Source organism: Sprattus sprattus (assembly GCF_963457725.1).
Source record: "Sprattus sprattus genome assembly, chromosome: 5".
In the NCBI taxonomy this organism is placed as follows: domain Eukaryota; kingdom Metazoa; phylum Chordata; class Actinopteri; order Clupeiformes; family Clupeidae; genus Sprattus; species Sprattus sprattus.
Genome location: NC_137924.1, coordinates 32030877 through 32050033, shown reverse-complemented (window position 1 = coordinate 32050033; position 19157 = coordinate 32030877). Strand labels below are relative to the sequence as shown.

The 19157-nt window shown below is 44.3% G+C and overlaps 1 protein-coding gene across 1 annotated transcript in view; it reads left to right on the top strand.

The window, feature by feature from the left end:
• abcb6b (ATP binding cassette subfamily B member 6 (LAN blood group) b) overlaps nt 1-5944 on the top strand; it is a gene marked incomplete at both ends in the record, with an annotated part of 83034 nt that extends 77090 nt beyond the window's left edge. Inside the window, one exon of the mRNA XM_080839772.1 lies at nt 5812-5944. Coding sequence (XP_080695898.1) covers nt 5812-5944 — 133 coding nt within the window. The remainder of the gene's footprint in view (nt 1-5811) is intronic.
• Nucleotides 5945-19157: the final 13213 nt, after the last annotated feature.

The following is a 19157-nucleotide window of genomic DNA, read 5'->3' as shown; positions in this document are numbered from 1 at the left end:
GCTTTACATTTTTTTTGACAAAAAAATAAAAATATCCCGTACGAGGGATATAGACCTTAGACAGTTAAAGCCCCCTGGTTGGCGTTGGACCTCTCTTCCTCTATCTCTCATGCCCTCTCTCTGTCTCTCATTCTCTCTCTTCCTCTATCTCTCATGCCCTCTCTCTATCTCTCATTCCCTCTCTCTGTCTCTCATTCCCTCTCTCTATCTCTCATGCCCTCTCTCTATCGCTCATGCCCTCTCTCTAGCTCTCATTCCCTCTATCTGTCTCTCATCCCTGTGAACTGTGGTTACTAAGCCTGTACCTGGTCAAGGTTTTTCTCTGCCTGGTGTCAGTGACTGTGAATAGGTAGTCTGCCACAGTATACTCTCTGATGATGAGGGCCAAATAACATTGAAGTTTATTTTGTCTTTTTGTTGTTTCAGTCCAGTATGATAAGTAATTTAGTTTTTCTGCATTGATAATTTGGTTAGGCCGAATTGTTTGAGAAAGGGTGGCAAGGTCCTGAGGCTGACTATTAGTTTGGTTATTTGTACTATTAGTACGTGTGAGTCTCAGGACTAGCTGGATGAGGGGGCTTGTTTTTGCACTCATTATTTGGCTTTTTAGGGCTTTGTAACAATAAGAGTTGGGGTCGCTCCTTTTGAGGTGTCCAAAGAATTTGATGGCTCTTTTTTCTATTTTAATTAATAAAGGGTATTGGCCCAATTCAGCCCTGCATGCATTGTTAGGTGTGTTCCTCTGTACTTTGAGTATACTTTTACAGAACTCTGCATGCAGGGTTTCGATTGGGTGTTTGTCCCATTTTTCAAATCCATTGTGCATAGGAGGACCCCACACTCCACTGCCGTATAATGCGATTGGTTCAATAATTGTTTGGAATATTTTGAGCCAGATCCGAATGGGTATGTCAAATTGAATAGATTTTTTGATGGCATAGAAAGCCCTTCTTGCTTTCTCTTTCAAATCACTTACGGCCAAGTTGAAATTTCCAGTAGAACTAATTCTCAGTCCAAGGTAGGTGTAACTTTTTACATTTTCGATTTCATATGTACCAAGGGTGAATTTCTTTCCCTGATTTCTGTATTTTTTTCTGGAAGGTTAGTGTTTTAGTTTTTTGTGGGTTAATAGTCAGAGCCCAGGTCTGACAGAACTTGTGCAGGACATTTAGGCTCTGCTGTAGACCCTCTTCTGTTGGGGACAGCAGAACCAAATCGTCCGCAAAGAGAAGACATTTGATTTCAGAGTAATTTAATAGGAGGCCAGGAGCTGCTGACTGCTCAAGTCTTTTTGCCAATTCATTAATATATATATTGAAGAGGGTCGGTGATAGAGGGCAGCCCTGTCTCACACCCCGTTCTTGAGTGAAGAATTTAGTTTGTTTGTTACCTATTTTAATTGCACATTTGTTGTTTGAGTACATTGTTTTTATAATGTTGTATGTTTTCCCCCCTACACCTGTTTCAATCAGTTTAGAGAATAGGCCTTCATGCCATATAGAGTCAAAGGCCTTCTGAAAATCTAGCAAGCAAATATTTTTGTTTTATTTTGGTTTACGTATTTATCTATTAAGGTGTGTAGGGTGAAAATATGGTCAGATGTTCTATACTTTGGTAAAAAACCTATTTGACTTTTACTCAGGGCATCAAGGAAGTTTATTATTCTATTGTTTAAAATGCTACAAAATAACTTCCCCAGATTACTATTAACGCAGATGCCCCGGTAATTATTTGGGTCGAATTTATCTCCACTTTTGAAAAGGGGTGTAACGAGTCCTTCGTTCCAGATATCAGGGAAGTATCCAACACTCAGAACCAAATTGAACAGTTTTCGAATAGCCAGACAAAAGTTGTGGCTTGCATTTTTAAGCATTTCATTGAGGATGCCATCCGGCCCGCTTGCCTTTTTTGACTTCAGGCTTTGGAGTTTTTCTGTTAGTTCATTTTTTGTTATTGGGTAGTCCAGTGGTTCTCAACCGGGGGTACGCGTACCCCTGGGGGTACGTGAAGGTAGTCCAGGGGGTACGTGAGATTTTTTAAAGATATATTTAAAATTAGCCTCCGTTCAAAAATCCGTTAAAAATAGTTATTATACAGCTCTTCAGAATGTTCCTAAAAATTCTGTTGATTTGTATCCATATGTGGGTTAAATGTCTACGTTCACAGGTTTGTAATTTCTTGATTCACACTGCGAAAAGTTTATGACCGCTGCCATTGGCAACAGGTTTTTTGCTTCTTTCATTCATTCCGCAAGTATCCGGTTGGTACGCAAGTCAGAAGGTTGGTACGCATTTGTGTGAAAAAACAATTATTTTCTTAGCGGAAATCACGGAATGGCAACAAACTCTTTAAAAAGAGGTATTATGGAGGAATGTCTTCTATCGTTTTGGCAAGTAATTGTATTATAAGCGCAATTGTTTTCGCGAAAACATGGGACCTGAACACACACAACTCCTGCTGCACACAGAAGTGCGTTGGCGCTCTCGAGGGAGAATACTCAAACGGCTGTGGGAATTACGATCTGAAGTACACACCTTTATGATTGAGCACAGATCACCGCATGCCACACAGTTGCAAATATGTGCTATCAAATTCAAGTCACTTATGCTTGCCTACAAAGTGCTTACTGGGTCTGCTCCCACCTACCTAAATGCGTACGCGTATTTTCAATTTCCTCCTTTCCTGATATGGAGGATAAGTCTACACAGCTGGATTGGGTGAAAACCCCATTTCTCTTGTCCGAAGCATGTGGAAGTAAGCTACCTGTCACTAATCTGGAAACACTCCTGGAAGTGTCATCTGACCGTGGCCTCCAGATGAAGTTTGCCACATCCACACTCACACAGGAGCAACCTGACCTGGGAGAGAGCGCTTTGGAGCAGCTACCCTTTGCCTCCACATATTTATGTGAGGCCTCTTTCTCTGCAATGACTGTGATCAAAACAAAGCAGAGAAACAGACTGTGCAGAAGAGCTTGATCACAGCAGTTGTCTCCCTGTCACCAAGAATTTCAGTGAAGCACAAGCACAAGTTTCTTACTAAAATGTAATTGCAAACGCCCTCAGTTCAATGCAACAATGTTCAATCTTCAGTGTTGACAGTTTAATAAATCAGACAATGATGGCATAGCGCTGTGTATTACATATTTTTTTCAATCAAAAATGCTTTGCGCTGGTTAGGGGGTACTTGGCTCAAAAAATATTTCACAGGGGGTACATCACTGAAAAAAGGTTGAGAACCACTGGGGTAGTCTAATTGGTTTTGATATTTATTAATTGTGTTTTCCATATCAATCATTTTTTGATCAATTTTGGTTTGTTCTGGGTTCATGCTATGTTTTCCATAGAGATTTTCAAAATGCCTCTTCCATACTCCTCCATTTTTGATGGCAAGTTCCTCATGTTGCTTTTTATTAAGTGCATTCCAGTTATTCCAGAAATTATTAGAATTTAGAGATTCTTCAATTGTTTCTAATTGATTTTTGGTGAACTGTTCCCTCTTCTTCCTGATTGTGTTTTTGTATTGCTTAAGCGCTTCATAATAACTAATGCGTAAACCAGGATCATCAGGTTGTCTGTGTTTTTTATTTGACAGAAGCCTAAGTTTTTTCCTCATGATTTTGCAATCCTGATCAAACCATTTTTCATTGTCTTGTTTATTCCTATTGTTTTTCGGGGTAGTTTTAAGGTTAGAAATGGTTGCCAGGTAATGGAAAATGTTGTTTAGATCCTCGGCTGCATGGTTTACACCATCTTTACTAAGCAGGTAAGTATTAGCTAAAAATGTTTCTATTTGAGAACCTACTTTAGGTTGACAAAAGGCTTTCAGGTACTCCTCTTTGCTGTTATGAGCCCATCTGTAGGTTACTCTAGTGCTATACAGCAGACAGGGCCTTGTGTGTGTGTTGGTATTTTCACTTATTTTAAGATACACAGTAATTTGGCTGTGATCAGACAGAGGTGTTAGTGGTTTGACCGTGAGTGCTTTGAAAGTGAATAGGTCCAAATCTGTGATAATGTAGTCAGCTGTTGAGCAGCCAAGTGATGAGCTATAGGTATATCTCCCTAACGAGTCCCCTCGCACCCTACCATTGACCAGGTACAGACCAAGGCTTTTACAGAGCTCGATGAGCAATCTCCCGTTTTTATTAACTGATTTGTCAAAGGTTTTACGGGCAAAGTTGACCATATTTGATGGGTAACTGTTGCCAAATATATGGTTATTGCCTTCATCTGAGTTGTAGTCAGCTAAAGTTCCTGTTCTGGCATTTAAGTCTCCACAGATCAACACTTTACCCTGGGCCTGAAAGTGGATGATCTGACTGTGGAGAGTATCAAAAATGTCTTCATTATGATAAGGAGATTCAGAGGGGTGAATGTACAGAGCACAGAGGAATATATCATTTGTTGTCTGTGTTAGTTTTTTGTCAATTTTAAGCCAGATATGCGATTCTTCTTTTTTGATTGTGGTGATGTATTCGGCTATTTCTAATTTCAGCCAAATAATTATGCCTCCTGAATCTCTTCCACGTGTGACTTTCACATGTTTTCTGGAGGAAATGGCTATTTCACAGTATCCTGTGGGACAGAGAGTCACCTCATCAGTTTTGCGCCATGTTTCTTGGAGAATTATTATGTCTGTGTTTTGAATGCTTTTCTGAAATTCCAGGGCTTTAATTTATGCCCTGGATATTCCACAGTGTAACTGTTAAAGATTTCATCACAAAGTAATGTACCAGTAATGATTTGACACATTTTAACAAGTTTCATGGACCTCAAAGATGAGTTAAAGCCATCCTTATGAATTATACTATTGTACATTTTTATGTGCGCACATATAGACTTATATACTGTATATAATATATACATACATATATTGCTTATATATAATCACTATTATGTTGTTGTTATGGTTATTATTCATAAACAGTTATAATCAATTGTTTTGGTCTGACTCATGGCTGGTCCATAAGCCGTGTGCATATGATGTCCAGCAGATCTCTGATCTCTGCTAGTTTAGTGCTGCTGGTGTTGCATGAGCCTCTCAGCACAGTTGCATACGTAGGCTGCTCCTGCTGCTCTGGCCTACCATGAGGTGTTTGGAGGTCATGATGCCTGCCTGTGGTGGAGCTGCTCCCTGCTGCATGCACCCTCGGCCTGGGGTGGCTACCCCGGTGTCTGTCTGCTGGTGGGTGTTGGTGCAGCTGGTCCAGGGAATTTGATGTCACCAGATGTTGATGTAGCAGCATAAGATTCCTCTGCTGGTACTTAGGATGCTTCCTCTGTGTGGGGTGTCTGTGCCAGGTCGCGGGCTTGCGGGGCTCTCTAGGCTGGAGAGCGTGGTGTTGCCTCGGTGGTGTGGAGTGTCTGTCTCTCATCCCCCCTCTCTGTCTCTCATGCCCTCTCTTCCTCTATCGTTCATTCCCTCTCTTTGTCTCTCATGCCCTCTCTTCCTCTATCGTTCATTCCCTCTCTCTGTCTCTCATGCCCTCTCTCTCTCTCTCTCATTCCCTCTCTTTGTCTCTCATGCCCTCTCTTCCTCTATCGTTCATTCCCTCTCTCTGTCTCTCATGCCCTCTCTCTCTCTCTCTCATTCCCTCTCTTTGTCTCTCATGCCCTCTCTTCCTCTATCGTTCATTCCCTCTCTCTGTCTCTCATGCCCTCTCTTCCTCTATCATTCATTCCCTCTCTCTGTCTGTCATCCTCTCTCTGTCTCTCATGCCCTCTCTTCCTCTGTCGTTCATTCCCTCTCTCTGTCTCTCATGCCCTCTCTTCCTCTATCGTTCATTCCCTCTCTCTGTGTCTCCCTCAGACATGAAGAGCTGTTAGCAGCAGGGGGGCTTTATTTTGCCATGTGGCAGAAGCAGCAGCAGCAGCAGTCTGAAGATGGAGAAGAGGCTGGGCACACACACAAACTAGCAGATGACCCGACACACACAGAGTGAGAGGATCTGAAGGGGAAAACACACTCACGCAATGAAAATCCTGTAACACCTGTAAAATTCTCACACACACACTCACACACACACACACATTCAGGCACGCACACACACACTCAGGCACTCTCACACACACACACACACACATACTGGAGAGTGTGTGAGACCAACTGATTGTTGATAAAATGACATTAAAGTGACATTTAGAAAAATGCACTCCCTGAAATGTTTGGTCTAGGTCTATCAAATCCTGGGCTACCCAGGGAACATCAGAAGTCTCAGAGATTCTGGAATCTGGTTTAAACCAATGAAGTCCAGAGCTGCCACGGAAACATCAGAAGTCTCAGAGATCCTGGAATCTGGTTTAGACCTATGAAGTCCCGAGCTTCTGTGGAAACATAAGAACACTCGGAGCCCTTGGAATCTGTCCTCAGCCAGTGAAGTCCAGAGCTGTGGCCGAAACCTTAGAGCACCCAGAGAAGGATGTCGAGAGGCAGCCGCAGTGAGATCACCAAAGACAGGTGGACTTGTGCTCGTGTCCCAGTCTGACGTGGAGAGGCAGCCGCAGTGAGATCACCAAAGACAGGTGGACTTGTGCTCGTGTCCCAGTCTGACGTGGAGAGGCAGCCGCAGTGAGCTCACCAAAGACAGGTGGACTTGTGCTCGTGTCCCAGTCTGACCCATCTTCTGCCTCTTCCCTGACTGTTCCATTCATGTTTTATTTCCTGAACATTCTCCAGGGTGTGCTCATGTTATTGTCATATTCTTTTGAAAACACACACACACACACACACACACACACACACACACACACACACATCTAGCAATGTCAGAGAGCCGAATCATTCTGTCAGTTTGTCATGGTTGGCAGTATGCATTAATCCCTGCTCTGTTCAGCGTGATGGGTTTCTGTCGAACCATGCAAGACTTTTAGCTCTTAAACTGCCTTCTCAGTGCCTTCTCATTCTCCCTGTCACATTCGAGCGTCTGCTTTTCTTCCGTTTCAAAAGCCGGCCGTCAGCGTTTCCAAGAAAGTGGAAAGGCGTTCTCTAACTTGGCCAGCTGATACCTTTTTCAAAGTGATTAATTTTCTTCCGACACACCCAGCGGTCTGGACAGCGTCTGTTTTGATAGCTCAATTTCCATTTATTTTATTTATTTTATCCAAAACAGCTTTTTTAATCAAGAGTTACGCTGACACATTCGGGAAATAGGAAATGCCTTTCTCACACAACAAACATTATATTAGATGATGTTCTCAGGATGCTTGTGTTAAAATTGCTGTGGTTCACTGCATGTTCTCTCTCAAGCATCGTGTGTGTGTGTGTGTGTGTGTTTGCTTGTTTAGAGTGAGATGTGTGTGTCTGTGTTACTGTCATGTGTGCTATTGTTATTCGTCCATCGTGAGTTATTTGTTGTTTTTGACAGATTTTGCCTTAAGTAACTGTTTACATCTCCCCTGCTTACCTCTACAAACAATACAGCTCTGTTTGAAATTAAGCGAGAAAAATATGTTTTGGTTAAATAAAAAAAAGGCATAATGTTTGATAATAAGTAACTGCTGTAGTGTTTGAATGGAATCTGTTGTGAGTTTCTAGGTCTGTGTTGTATAAGGCAGTGTGTGGATATGATTTGAAGTGTATAAGGCAATGTGTTGATATGAGTCTTCAACACAACTCATCTTTACCACTGCAGACTACATTTGTGTATGAGGTCAAACAGCGTTAAGAGGCCTGTCATTAGAGTAACCTAGGCAACCTGCATAGATGTTTATAGAACCTACCGGAAGGTGAAAGGTCACACATGAACTTATAATTGCACTTCCCCTGAAGTGTGCTTGAGGTGCTGTGTTATGTGTTCACATGAGGTAGAAGGAGGGTTCAGGTAGGTTCACTCTCCTCCGGTGTAGGGATGCGCTCCACTGGATTAAGTCAAGCAAACTCAGTGGAACAGTTGAGATAAAAAATCCATACGGCTATTTTCTTGATTGTCTTCTGTACATCTTTGATGTTGATAAACCCTTTTTTTAGGTTTTAGTTATTTTAGAGGACACTTGTTCAAATCCGGACGAACACCAACCCACTGGTAAATCTTCCTTCCCTTTTGGATTAATGATGATAATACGTCTACGTTTTTGGTTAATCATGAACAGACTTGATAGACCATAACCCTTTTGATTTTTTTTTTTTAATGAATCAACCACCAGGTGGAAGTATGTTCAATGGGACGTCCAAAATGTCAACACTTACACACCTTTCGTCCACCTTTCCAGTACAGCACACAATGATTTCCTCAAGAGACTCTTTCGGATGGAATGAAATACTTTTACTAAATTAATTCTGAAGGAAGAGTATACTGGACTTGTGTTCTGAAAGGAAGAGTAAACTGGACTTGTGTCCTCAAAGGAAGAGTATACTGGACTTGTGTTCTGAAAGGAAGAGTAAACTGGACTTGTTTAGGGTGGACGAGTTTCCATCTGTCTGCCATTACTTCATCCTTAAGATCAGTCAGTGAACATGTTGGTTGTTCTTAGACTACAGAACCCTGGGGTGAAACCATGGCGACTTGCTTTTGTGACACATCGTCCCAAACGGCCTTAAGGCCCAAGTTTATTTTGTGTTTTGTGTCTTGTTTGAACAAGAGGATTAAAGAACACATCTATCATTAACACAGTGGTTTGCTTACGTTGGCTTGTCCTTCAGCCCTTTTGGGCTTTTTCTTTCTTTCTGGTGAACCATTAACACAGACCAAACTGAAACACATGTAGTTTTAAACAATAAATGTGATTGTTTATTAAGAATATTGAAGTCATCATGAAGTATTGGTTCATTAGAGTTACAGAATGTTTTTCCTTTACAAAGGGCATCATGCTCACTACATCACCGCACATAGCGTACTGTCACATCATCAAAACGTCTCAAGGAATAACCTAAAATGAGACAATAAAAACAATAATAACAAAACAAGTAAACATTGCAATAAATACAAATAGCTATGTACAAAAGTTAATTTATTTTGAATATTTACATCTGCTTAAACAAGCTATGGTTTAAAGTACATAGGAGGAGTGGGGGACGATGTTCCCTCCTCACACACACATATACTACACACACACACACACACTATGGATGTTTTGGCCCAGTTAGGTAAAGAAGTGTAGGTGATATGTACACAAAGGTGGAGGGCTGGACTAGGAAGAGGAGAAGAGGAGGGAGGTGACGCGAACTAGGGAGAGGAGGTGAAAGAGGAGTCCTGGGGTCAAAGATCAAAGAGCTTTTCTTGGAAATGACTTCAACATCACACTATCCCCCAAGAAGAGGTTTCATCCTGTAAACGTGAGTGTCTGCGTATGTCTTGTCTAGATGGTTGTGGAGTGTTAAGAGTGCCGATTGAATTCCTTCCGACTGTGGAGGGAAAGGAATTGTGTAACCAAGATAACCGCTGACTGTGGAGTGTGTTCTGCCCTGTTCTGATGTAGATCCCCTCAAACTTCATGCTGGGAAACCAGTTCAGTGGCAGACACCAGCTCTGATCTGGATCACGGACATGGGTGGGATCAGGTGCGAGAACCACACCAGAATCTGATGATGTGTGATCTCTCTGTTGAAGTGTGTAAATATGTCTATCAGTGTCCTTGTCTCCATCGAAGGAGAGCGTCTTTGTCTTGTATGTGTCTACTGTGAGATGGCGGCTCTTGGGTCACGTGTCATAAACCATCAAACTATGAAACGGATAAGCGCTGGTTTCCAGAGGTTGTACCAGAACTGTCCCTGGGTCAAACTTAGTGTGTGTGTGTGAGGGAAAGGGAGGGGGTGGTGTGTGTTGTCCTGCACTGGGCGTTGCTTCTCATAATTAAATTATACCTCCCTCGTCATCTCTCGTTCTTGCAGGTGGAGTTAGGGGCAAGGGGAGGGGGGGTTTGTAGAGGCCCGACTGGAGAACATTAGAACAGCGGAACACGTGTGTGTGGAGTGGCGTTGTCACTGACAAGCTTTTTTTAGCCCTAGCCGTGACCACTCACTGACCCGCGGCAAAGCTCTCTCCTGTCCTCCCTGTCTCTCTCTCTCTCTCTTCTCCTCTCTCCTCCCCTCCCTGACTCTCTCTTTCTCTCACTCTCTTCTCTCTCTCATCCTCTCTCTCAAGGATGCTGGTGTCCCCGTGCTGAACCTTTTCCCAGACTGCGTCAGTGTGTGTGTGTGGTGAAAAAGAGTCCAGAGAGTGTGTTCTCGGAGAAAGGCTGATGTCTTCCTGCACCTCTGACGGCGGGGGAGGGGTGGGGCATCACCGCCTGAGCAGAGGACAAGTTCAGAGGGAGGACAACACACACACACACACACTTTCACTCACACAGACACTTACATAGACCATGTGGTTCATCCACACATTCAAATATCCACCAACACACACACACACACACACTTTTGCACACACATATAGGTCTGTTACATCATGGAAGTGGACGTTTGTGAATCTGGCGTCTCAGATCTACTTCAGCATGAGCGGCTGTCTGGTGAAGCTCTGGTGCCTGTGTCAGTGTGAGTGGGAGAAGGTGCCGGGTCCTTAAGTGCACTGAATGAAATGTGTTCCTGTCTATAGCAGAACCAGGGGTAGGAACCAGCTCAAGACTGGACCGGACCGAACAGATGACCCGTTCCACAGCCTGCTGCTCTTTCTGTGAGTGGTGTGTGTGCATGAAGCTAACCCTAACCCTTAAGATAAGCAGATGGGTTGGGGGCCATTCTGGCCCTGATCCACATGCCTTGTGCTCAGTGATGTGATGAGAGGCATTCCCCTGATGGTACAGGTGAAGAGGAGATGCTTGAGTACTGCACCTATACTGCACAGCCTTGTGTAACTCCAGCTCTAGTTGTGCCTACAGGCCAGAGGTGGGGGGGCTGGCTGGCTGGATAAGACTTAGAAGTGCTGAAGAAGTCCCTTTATAATCCCAAACTAGACATGTTTATAGGAGAAAAAAGACTTGGGAGAAAGACAGGGAGAAACAAAGCAGGTTCATCTCTGTTAAGGAACACTGTGTGTGTGTGTTTGTGTGTGTCAAGGTTTGATATGTGCCACTGTGTTTGTGTGTGTGTGTTTGTGTGTGTCAAGGTTTGATATGTGCCACTGTGTTTGTGTGTGTGTGTGTGTGTGTGTGTGGGTGTGGGTGTCCCTGGTGTGCAACGAGGGCATATAATCTCTTTATGTATATGTGCCAACTTTAGTAGGAGTTCACATCTGACGTGTGTGAGTCCACGTCTTCCAATGTGCAAGGCTCTAGGTCTGTAAATGCGTGTGTGGATGTCTTTGAGTGTTGTGTGTGTGTGTGAGTGTTAATGTGTGTAATGTGTGTTTATCGTCAGGCGTTTCTGGTCTTAGTTGCCGCGGCGTTGCCCCCTGTGCCAGAGGGCAGTGGGCAGGTTCTGGCAGCCCATGAACTCTCTGCGCATCTCGGCCTCCGTGAGAGGGGGGGTGGCGTTACACGGAGCCCCCGCCAGGGTGACGTTCAGCAGGCCCTGCGCCGACTCACTCAGACGAGGCATCGCAGCACTCTGGGGAGGAGAAGAGAGGGTGGAGAGGAGGAAGAGAGGAGAGGTGAGGAGGAGGAGAGAAGGGAGATGGAGAGAGGAGATGAGTGGAGAAGGGGAGAGGAGAGGAGGAGGAGAGGTGAGGAGAGGAGAGAAGGGAGGAGAGGATAGGAAAGGAGGAGGAGAAAGGGTGGAGAGTGAGTGGAGGAGGAGAGAGTAGATGAGTGGAGAAGGGGAGAGGAGAGGTGAGGAGGAGGGGAGAAGGGAGGAGGAGAGTGGAGATGAATGGAGAAGGGGAGAGAAGAGAGGGTGGAGAGTGAGTGGAGAAGGGATGAGAAGAGAGGGTCGGGAGAGAAGGGAGGATTGAGAAAGAGAGGAGAAGGGAGGAGAGATGAGTAGAGAAAAGGACAGAAATACAGAAGGACAAAAAAGAGGATTGAGAAGGAGATGTAAGCCAAACACATTCAAAGTCCAAACCCAAACATATTGAACCCTAAGCATTCAGACTTAAACATAATTATATAAACACATTCAACTCAAACATGTTTAAAGTAAACACATTTAACCAAAACACATTCAACCCAAACATGTTTAAAGTAAACACATTTAACCAAAACACATTCAAGCCAAACATGTTTACCACTAAGCATGAAAACCAAACACATTTAACGTACACAAATGTAACCAAAACACATTTCAACCCAATCAACCCAAACAGGTGTGGCCTCCTTTGCCCTGGTTTGGTATCTTGATGCGGTGGTTTCCTTCAACACCCGTTTAATCCAAACACATTTAAGCTAAAGACTTTCAAATCCAAACACATTTAAACCAAACACATTTAACCCTTGCTCTGCCATGTGTCATTGCTTAGTAAGGTGGTCTGTGAGGGCAGGAGTTAAGTCTACACACATGTTACTCAAACACATTTAACTCAATCTCATTTAACTCAATCTCATTTAACTCAAGCACATTTAACTGAAACACATTTTGATAAAGAAATGTAACCCCTAGTCTCCTGTCCCTTACGTGAATGAGATGGTTTGAGACTAAGTTAGGACAGAAGTGATGCTCAAACACATTTATCGCAAACACATTTAACTCTTGCTCCTGCCCTGTCCCGTACAGGGCTGTAGTGGAGGGTAAACGCACGTAAACGCAGTTTACGCAACTCTGGAATTTTGGAAATAGAGTTTACGCACCTCTAAATAGCGTTTATCCACCTCTAAGAGGCGTTTACGCAGCTCAAAGTTTTCTGCGCCTTGTATTCTTCCGTTGGAATAATCCGAAATAAACTTCTGTCATTTTAAAACACCTAATACTACGTTTCATATGGTTGAACATATAAACGCTGTAGTCTGAATCATTTTCTACTGCTGTATCATGGTCTGTGACCCTCCAATCAGTGCGTTGTGGCTGCAGCAGCGACACCAATCAGTATCCGGGAAGGATGTTAACACATACAAGTTGTGTATTAGTCTGCCTGCCTACCTGTTAGGAAAAAATTACCGGTAATTAGCCATGGATATCAGGGGATTTTTGAAAAGACCATCAAGTGCTCCCACTCCCACAGATGCCCGCAAAAAGCCTCAAGTTCAAAGTAAGTCTGAAGAAGATTAATTCACGTTTTTAAACGTTGTTTTGGTTCGCACAACATTGCATTAAGACAGGGACAAACGCTATTAATAACGTGCTTTCAAAAACGATGATGCAGGTAACAAGCCAGCCTTCCCGGTTTCATCTAAATAGGCCTAATAAAACGTAAATTCTTTCAGCAATTGAAAATGCTGGAGTAATTATCCTCACGCATATCGCTGAAGATAAGGCTAATTCATTGAGAAATTGTAGACGGATTATGTGCAAGCCAGTTAAGCTAGCTAAGTGAAATGTTTTAGCTTAGCTATAGAATCTTCCATTTTCGCGGTCAAGGTCAAATATATTTGTTTTTTACTTCCATGATGACACGTCCGTGCTCTCGCATAGAAACGTGAGCAGGGAGCAAAGCTGTTGATTCACTGAATAGGCCTATATGCTTAATCAAATGCGTTATTTGAAGTCATGAAAGGTGTAGAGTAGCCTGTAAAAGAAATACACTGGAAACATGGATTATTTCAAAACAAGTCAGTTCTCAATGTGAAAAAAAACATGCTGTAAAGGCTATTTATGAAGACATAGGCAGTACATGAGTATTCCTTTAACTTAGGTTGTCAGTGTTATTGACAGGCTCCTTAACTGGTGTTCTCAGCCCCACAACTCTTAAATTAAACATATTCTTTCAGGCAATGATGCAGAGAGCACAGGGAGAGGGGAAACACCAGGAGGTCAAATAGAGAGAGGAGAAAGGGCTGGTGAGAGAACAAAATCATGGCAGTGGAGAACCAAAGACTGGAGAAGAGGAAAGGGGAGAAAATGAAAAAGACCAACAGAGAAGAAAGAAACAGAGAAAGGGGAGACAGAGAAAGATGAAATAGAGGGAGGAGATAAGGAAACAGGTAGGAAGAAAGGAGTAAGAGAAGAAACAGGGACAGGAGAGATGGAGAGTGGAGAATCTGAATTAAATCTGAAGTAGAGGGAGATACAGAGAAAGAAGAATCTGAGACAAGACACAGTCTGAGAGGAGAAAAAGAGAGCAGATGCCACCCACATATCTGGACAGAAAAGCAACATACTTTTCTTTACTGTTACTTGAAATGTAATAATCTTCAAACTACAAACACATTTATTCATTGTCATTGATTGTATATGACTTTAACTGATAACATAATGCAATATAGCCAGGACAGCATTACAGTGCCAGCGTGAGTTGCTCCGCATCGCGTTGCATCGCGTTGCATCGCGTCGAGGTCTGTACGATCACAAAATTCATAGTTTACCCACCTCTAATTTTACCACTACAGCACTGGTCCCGTACCTTGGTGAGGTGGTAACATTCAAACCCACACACTTTTAACCCAAACCTGTAGAGCCTCTGTCCGGTACCTTGGTGAGGTGGTCTATGAGGCAGTGGGAGGGCAGCAGTGACGCCCAGGCCTGGGCCGCCTCCACCCAGGGCAGGGCGCTGACCAGCACCACGTTCTGGTGCTTCCTGGAGCTCCGCAGCCTCTTGCTGAGGGCACCACTGTAGCTCTGCTCCACGAACAGCAGCACGCGCTGGGCACGACACCCGGCCAGGTCCGACAGCAGCTCACCCACAGAGTAGCGCTCCTTCAGGTCCGCCTGAGAGAGAGATGGAGAGATGGGGTGGGGGGGGGAGAGAGAGATGGAGAGATGGGGGAGAGAGAGTGGGAGATAGAGAGAGAGAGGGAGAGAGAGAGAGGGAGAGAAAAGAGAGAGGGAGAGAGAGAGGGAGAGAAGAGAGAGAGAGACAGACAGAGAGAGAGAGAGAGACAGAGAGAGAGATAGAGAGAGAGAGGTTAGGACTGCAGTCAGAGAGGGGAGTTTAGAATAATTTTACGGAATACAAATTCTGATTGGGTTTCCCTGACGAAGGCAAAACTGAGGTGAGAAGTGAAAATGTAGTGTTTGCTGTCAAACTAAACGCGTAAACATATTAGTTAGTAACTTTGAATTATTATTATAATGTAAAATATTCTAGTAAAATATAGACTTTTTTTTAGATTTTGAGTTTTGAGAGAGATTGGGGACACAGAAACAGCATAACCAGCAGACCATTACGTCATGCACTTTACTCCCTTGAAGTGTAAGGTTTTTAATTCACTAATTTGATCACTTTTGCAGCATCATAAGTCTTCATCAGGGATGTGTAGCAACTGGAGCTATTATTCCTGCTTGGTGAGATTACAGTAAGAGCTATATTTAATCCTGCTTCAGCCTGGCAACTGTGCTGGTCTATCATTTTTAACTTATGGTTTACCATCAAACATAAACTGTCCCAATTACCCTAGCAGAGCACTTAGAGCCCAACCTCACTGGAGCCACACACACACACACACACACACACACACACACACACAGACACACACCCCATCAGCATCAAACACACACACATCATTCGCATCACACACTCTCTCTCTCATACACACCCCATCACACACTCTCTCTCTCTCATACACACACACACCATCACACACATTCACCATCACACACAGACAGACAGACACACACACACACACACAGAGACACACACACAGACAGACAGACACACACACACACACACACACACACAGACACACACTCACAGCCTGAGGGGTCGGGCCACCCTGGAGCCTCCCCTGACCTCAGCACCCCCACACACACCACTGACTTCCTGTTAGCGCATCCAGACGACACCCAAAGCTACTCCTGTTGCAACCCAGTAGCCACTGGGGGTGGCCAGATTGTCAAAGGGTGGTGTGAGTGTGTGTGTGTGTGTGTGTGTGTGTGTGTGTGTGTGTGTGTGTGTGTGTGTGTGTGTGTGTGTGTGTGTGTGTGTGTGACTGTGTGTGTGTCTGTGTGTGACTGTGTGTGTGTGTGTGTGTGAGGGTTTGAAAGCCGATATTGCGTGCTGGTTTCCTCTCTGTCTGGTGGTGGTCCTCCTCCTGATCCTGTGTGGTCTTCTGTCTTGATTCTCTTTTAAGACTGTAGTCCCAACCCATGCTTCATACACACACACACACACACACACACACACACACACACATTCACACACAGATATACTCACATGCACACAGTTACTGTCTATACACACACAGATACTCAAACATGAAAACTAAAACACACACACACAGAGACACACATCCTCGAAAACACTAACACACACATTTTCTTTCTTGCTCACTCACACACACACAGATACTGAAACTGTGTGTGTGTGTGTGTGTGTGTGTGTGGGATCAGGTTCTTCTCCTCCCCAGAGATGCTGCATCTCCCTTTGTTTGGGAGAGCAGAAGGGCATTCACTGGCAGACACACAGACACACACACACACACACACACAAAGACACAGACACACACACTTCCTGCAACATATGTTCCCAGGATTAATCACCTCCATTGTGGAGTGTAAAGTGGGGATTTGGTGGGTGAGTGAGGTCTGGTGTGGGGAGGGTCGGGCTCGGAGGTGAAGGGACTTTTAAAAGGCAGTCTGATTAAAATGGAAGGAAGGCTTGAGTGGAATAACTGCCATCAGCCCACACACATGAAAAGGAGGGGGTTGTTTGGGGGGGGGGGGGGGATGGGGTTATTGAGGCCTTTGGCCGGATCTTTGGAGGGATTTTATGTACGAGGGTCTCTCTGTGTTGTTATTTTATTAGGGCAGGATTAAGGCAGATGCCTTTCATCATTTCAATGTCGAGCATCAGTGTCTTAATCCGAATAACCAGCCAGTTTAATCTCTGTGCTCTTCACTATCGAAGAATAACCAGCCAGTTTAATCTCTGTGCTCTTCACTATCGAAGAATAACCAGCCAGTTTAATCTCTGTGCTCTTCACTATCGAAGAATAACCAGCCAGTTTAATCTCTGTGCTCTTCACTATCGAAGAATAACCAGCCAGTTTAATCTCTGTGCTCTTCACTATCGAAGAATAACCAGCCAGTTTAATCTCTGTGCTCTTCACTATCGAAGAATAATCAGCCAGTTTCATCTCTGTGCTCTTCACTATCGAAGAATAACCAGCCAGTTTAATCTCTGTGCTCTTCACTATCGAAGAATAACCAGCCAGTTTTGATCTCTGTGCTCTTCACTATCGAAGAATAACCAGCCAGTTTAATCTCTGTGCTCTTCACTATCGAAGAATAACCAGCCAGTTTAATCTCTGTGCTCTTCACTATCGAAGAATAACCAGCCAGTTTAATCTCTGTGCTCTTCACTATCGAAGAATAATCAGCCAGTTTCATCTCTGTGCTCTTCACTATCGAAGAATAACCAGCCAGTTTAATCTCTGTGCTCTTCACTATCGAAGAATAACCAGCCAGTTTAATCTCTGTGCTCTTCACTACACAGAAGCTGCGTGGCCAGTGGAAAGGCATCAGACAGCTGGAGAGTGAATCTAAGACGATTTGACCAGATGAACAACAGAGCGACTGCAGGTGAGTCATCACACTCAAGGTAGTGTGTGTATAGTGTGTGTGTGTGTGTCAGTGAGGCCTGAGCTATCCAGAGGGCAGATAGCTGAGAGCCCTACTCCAGTCCAACAGGATACATTCATACACACGCACGCATTCAACCATTTCAGCAGAATTTGGGTGCAGGGTCACTACATCAGTTAAATGCTTTTTAAAGAACAAAACCCTCTCAGATGTTTTAGTCTAAACGTGTTTACTTCTGCAAGCCCACAGCAGTTTAAATCATTTATGGACTGTTTGTCATTGCAATTTGTTTATTCTGGAAACAAAATGATCTGAACTGCCCCTAAAACCCCAGAAGTGGTGCAAGGAGCCTCTCTACCCCTGTCCTGTCCTGTCCTGTCCTGTCCTGTTGGGCTCAGGGTAGTAGAACTAGATGGAGGCCTTTAACTCCATGTCTGTTGCGTCCCGCGTCTGCCTGGTTCCCCTTTGATTGGGCTGTCCGGCAGACGAGAGCTTTGAAGCGCGCGGAGGGCGCTGATTTACGCACACACATGCTGGAGCCATTAGTGGCAGGAAGATAAGATGATCATTTCAGCATTCTTGGGCAGCGGCCATTGATCTGTCCGCACACTGCAGCTCAGCACAGCGCAGCGCAGCACAGCACAGCACAGCACTGCACAGTGAAGCAAAGTGAGGTAAAGTGAAGCAAAGCGAGGTAAAGTGAAGCATAGCAAAGCAGGCTTCCTGTTGCTCCGCTCCTGTTCATTTTATGTATTTATTTCCCTTCCTCCGAGGTGGAGGAGGAGGGGCGCTACTATCCAGGAAATGACTCCTCTGGGTTCGTCAGATGTCATAACAGGCAGAGCATACGTTTAACTTAGTCATGCTGTTGTTGTGAGGGAACATTTGAACACAGAAAGACAGACAGGAACAGACAGCCAGATGGATACATAGCCCCCCCCCCACCCCCCACCCCCCTCGCACAAACACACACACACACACACACACACACACACACTCAGATAGCCAGACAGATACACACGCACACACACACACACTCACACACACACACACACACACAGCTAGATAGGTAGGTAGATACATAAATACATACAGATTAACAGATAGTCATTCTGCAAATGTAGTAATTTTGTTGGATAAGGAAATAGTGGCCAGATAAAATGGCTAAATAGAAGACCCTTAGTGATTCTGTTGCCTGTAGAAATAGTGGACACACAAATGGCTAAATGGCGAAATAAATAGCATCCAGCGTCAAAATGGAGTAAGCCTGGCCACTCACGATGCCGTTGTGGTTTCTGTCCCAGAGGAGCATGGTTCCGTCGTTCCAGGTGGGGCTGTTGAGGTAGAGCACCAGGGTGTCAGCGCAGTGCTGCTTGCGGCACACGTAGGCCACGTGGTTCCTGATGGTCTCCTTCTCCGTGGCCGAGTACACGCCCTCCGTCTCCTTAGCTACGAGACCCAGTGACAGACAACAGACACGCTCAGTTAAGACACGGACCAAGATGCACCTCTGCTCAAACAGGTAACCATCTCAACCAATGACAAGCCATGAATCTAGCAAGCATGATAATCATGACTCAAACATGGTAAGTAATTAAATACCAATGATAATGAATAACACTATCAATGAAACAAGCATCCACAGTAATGGATAAGATTTATTAACATTTATC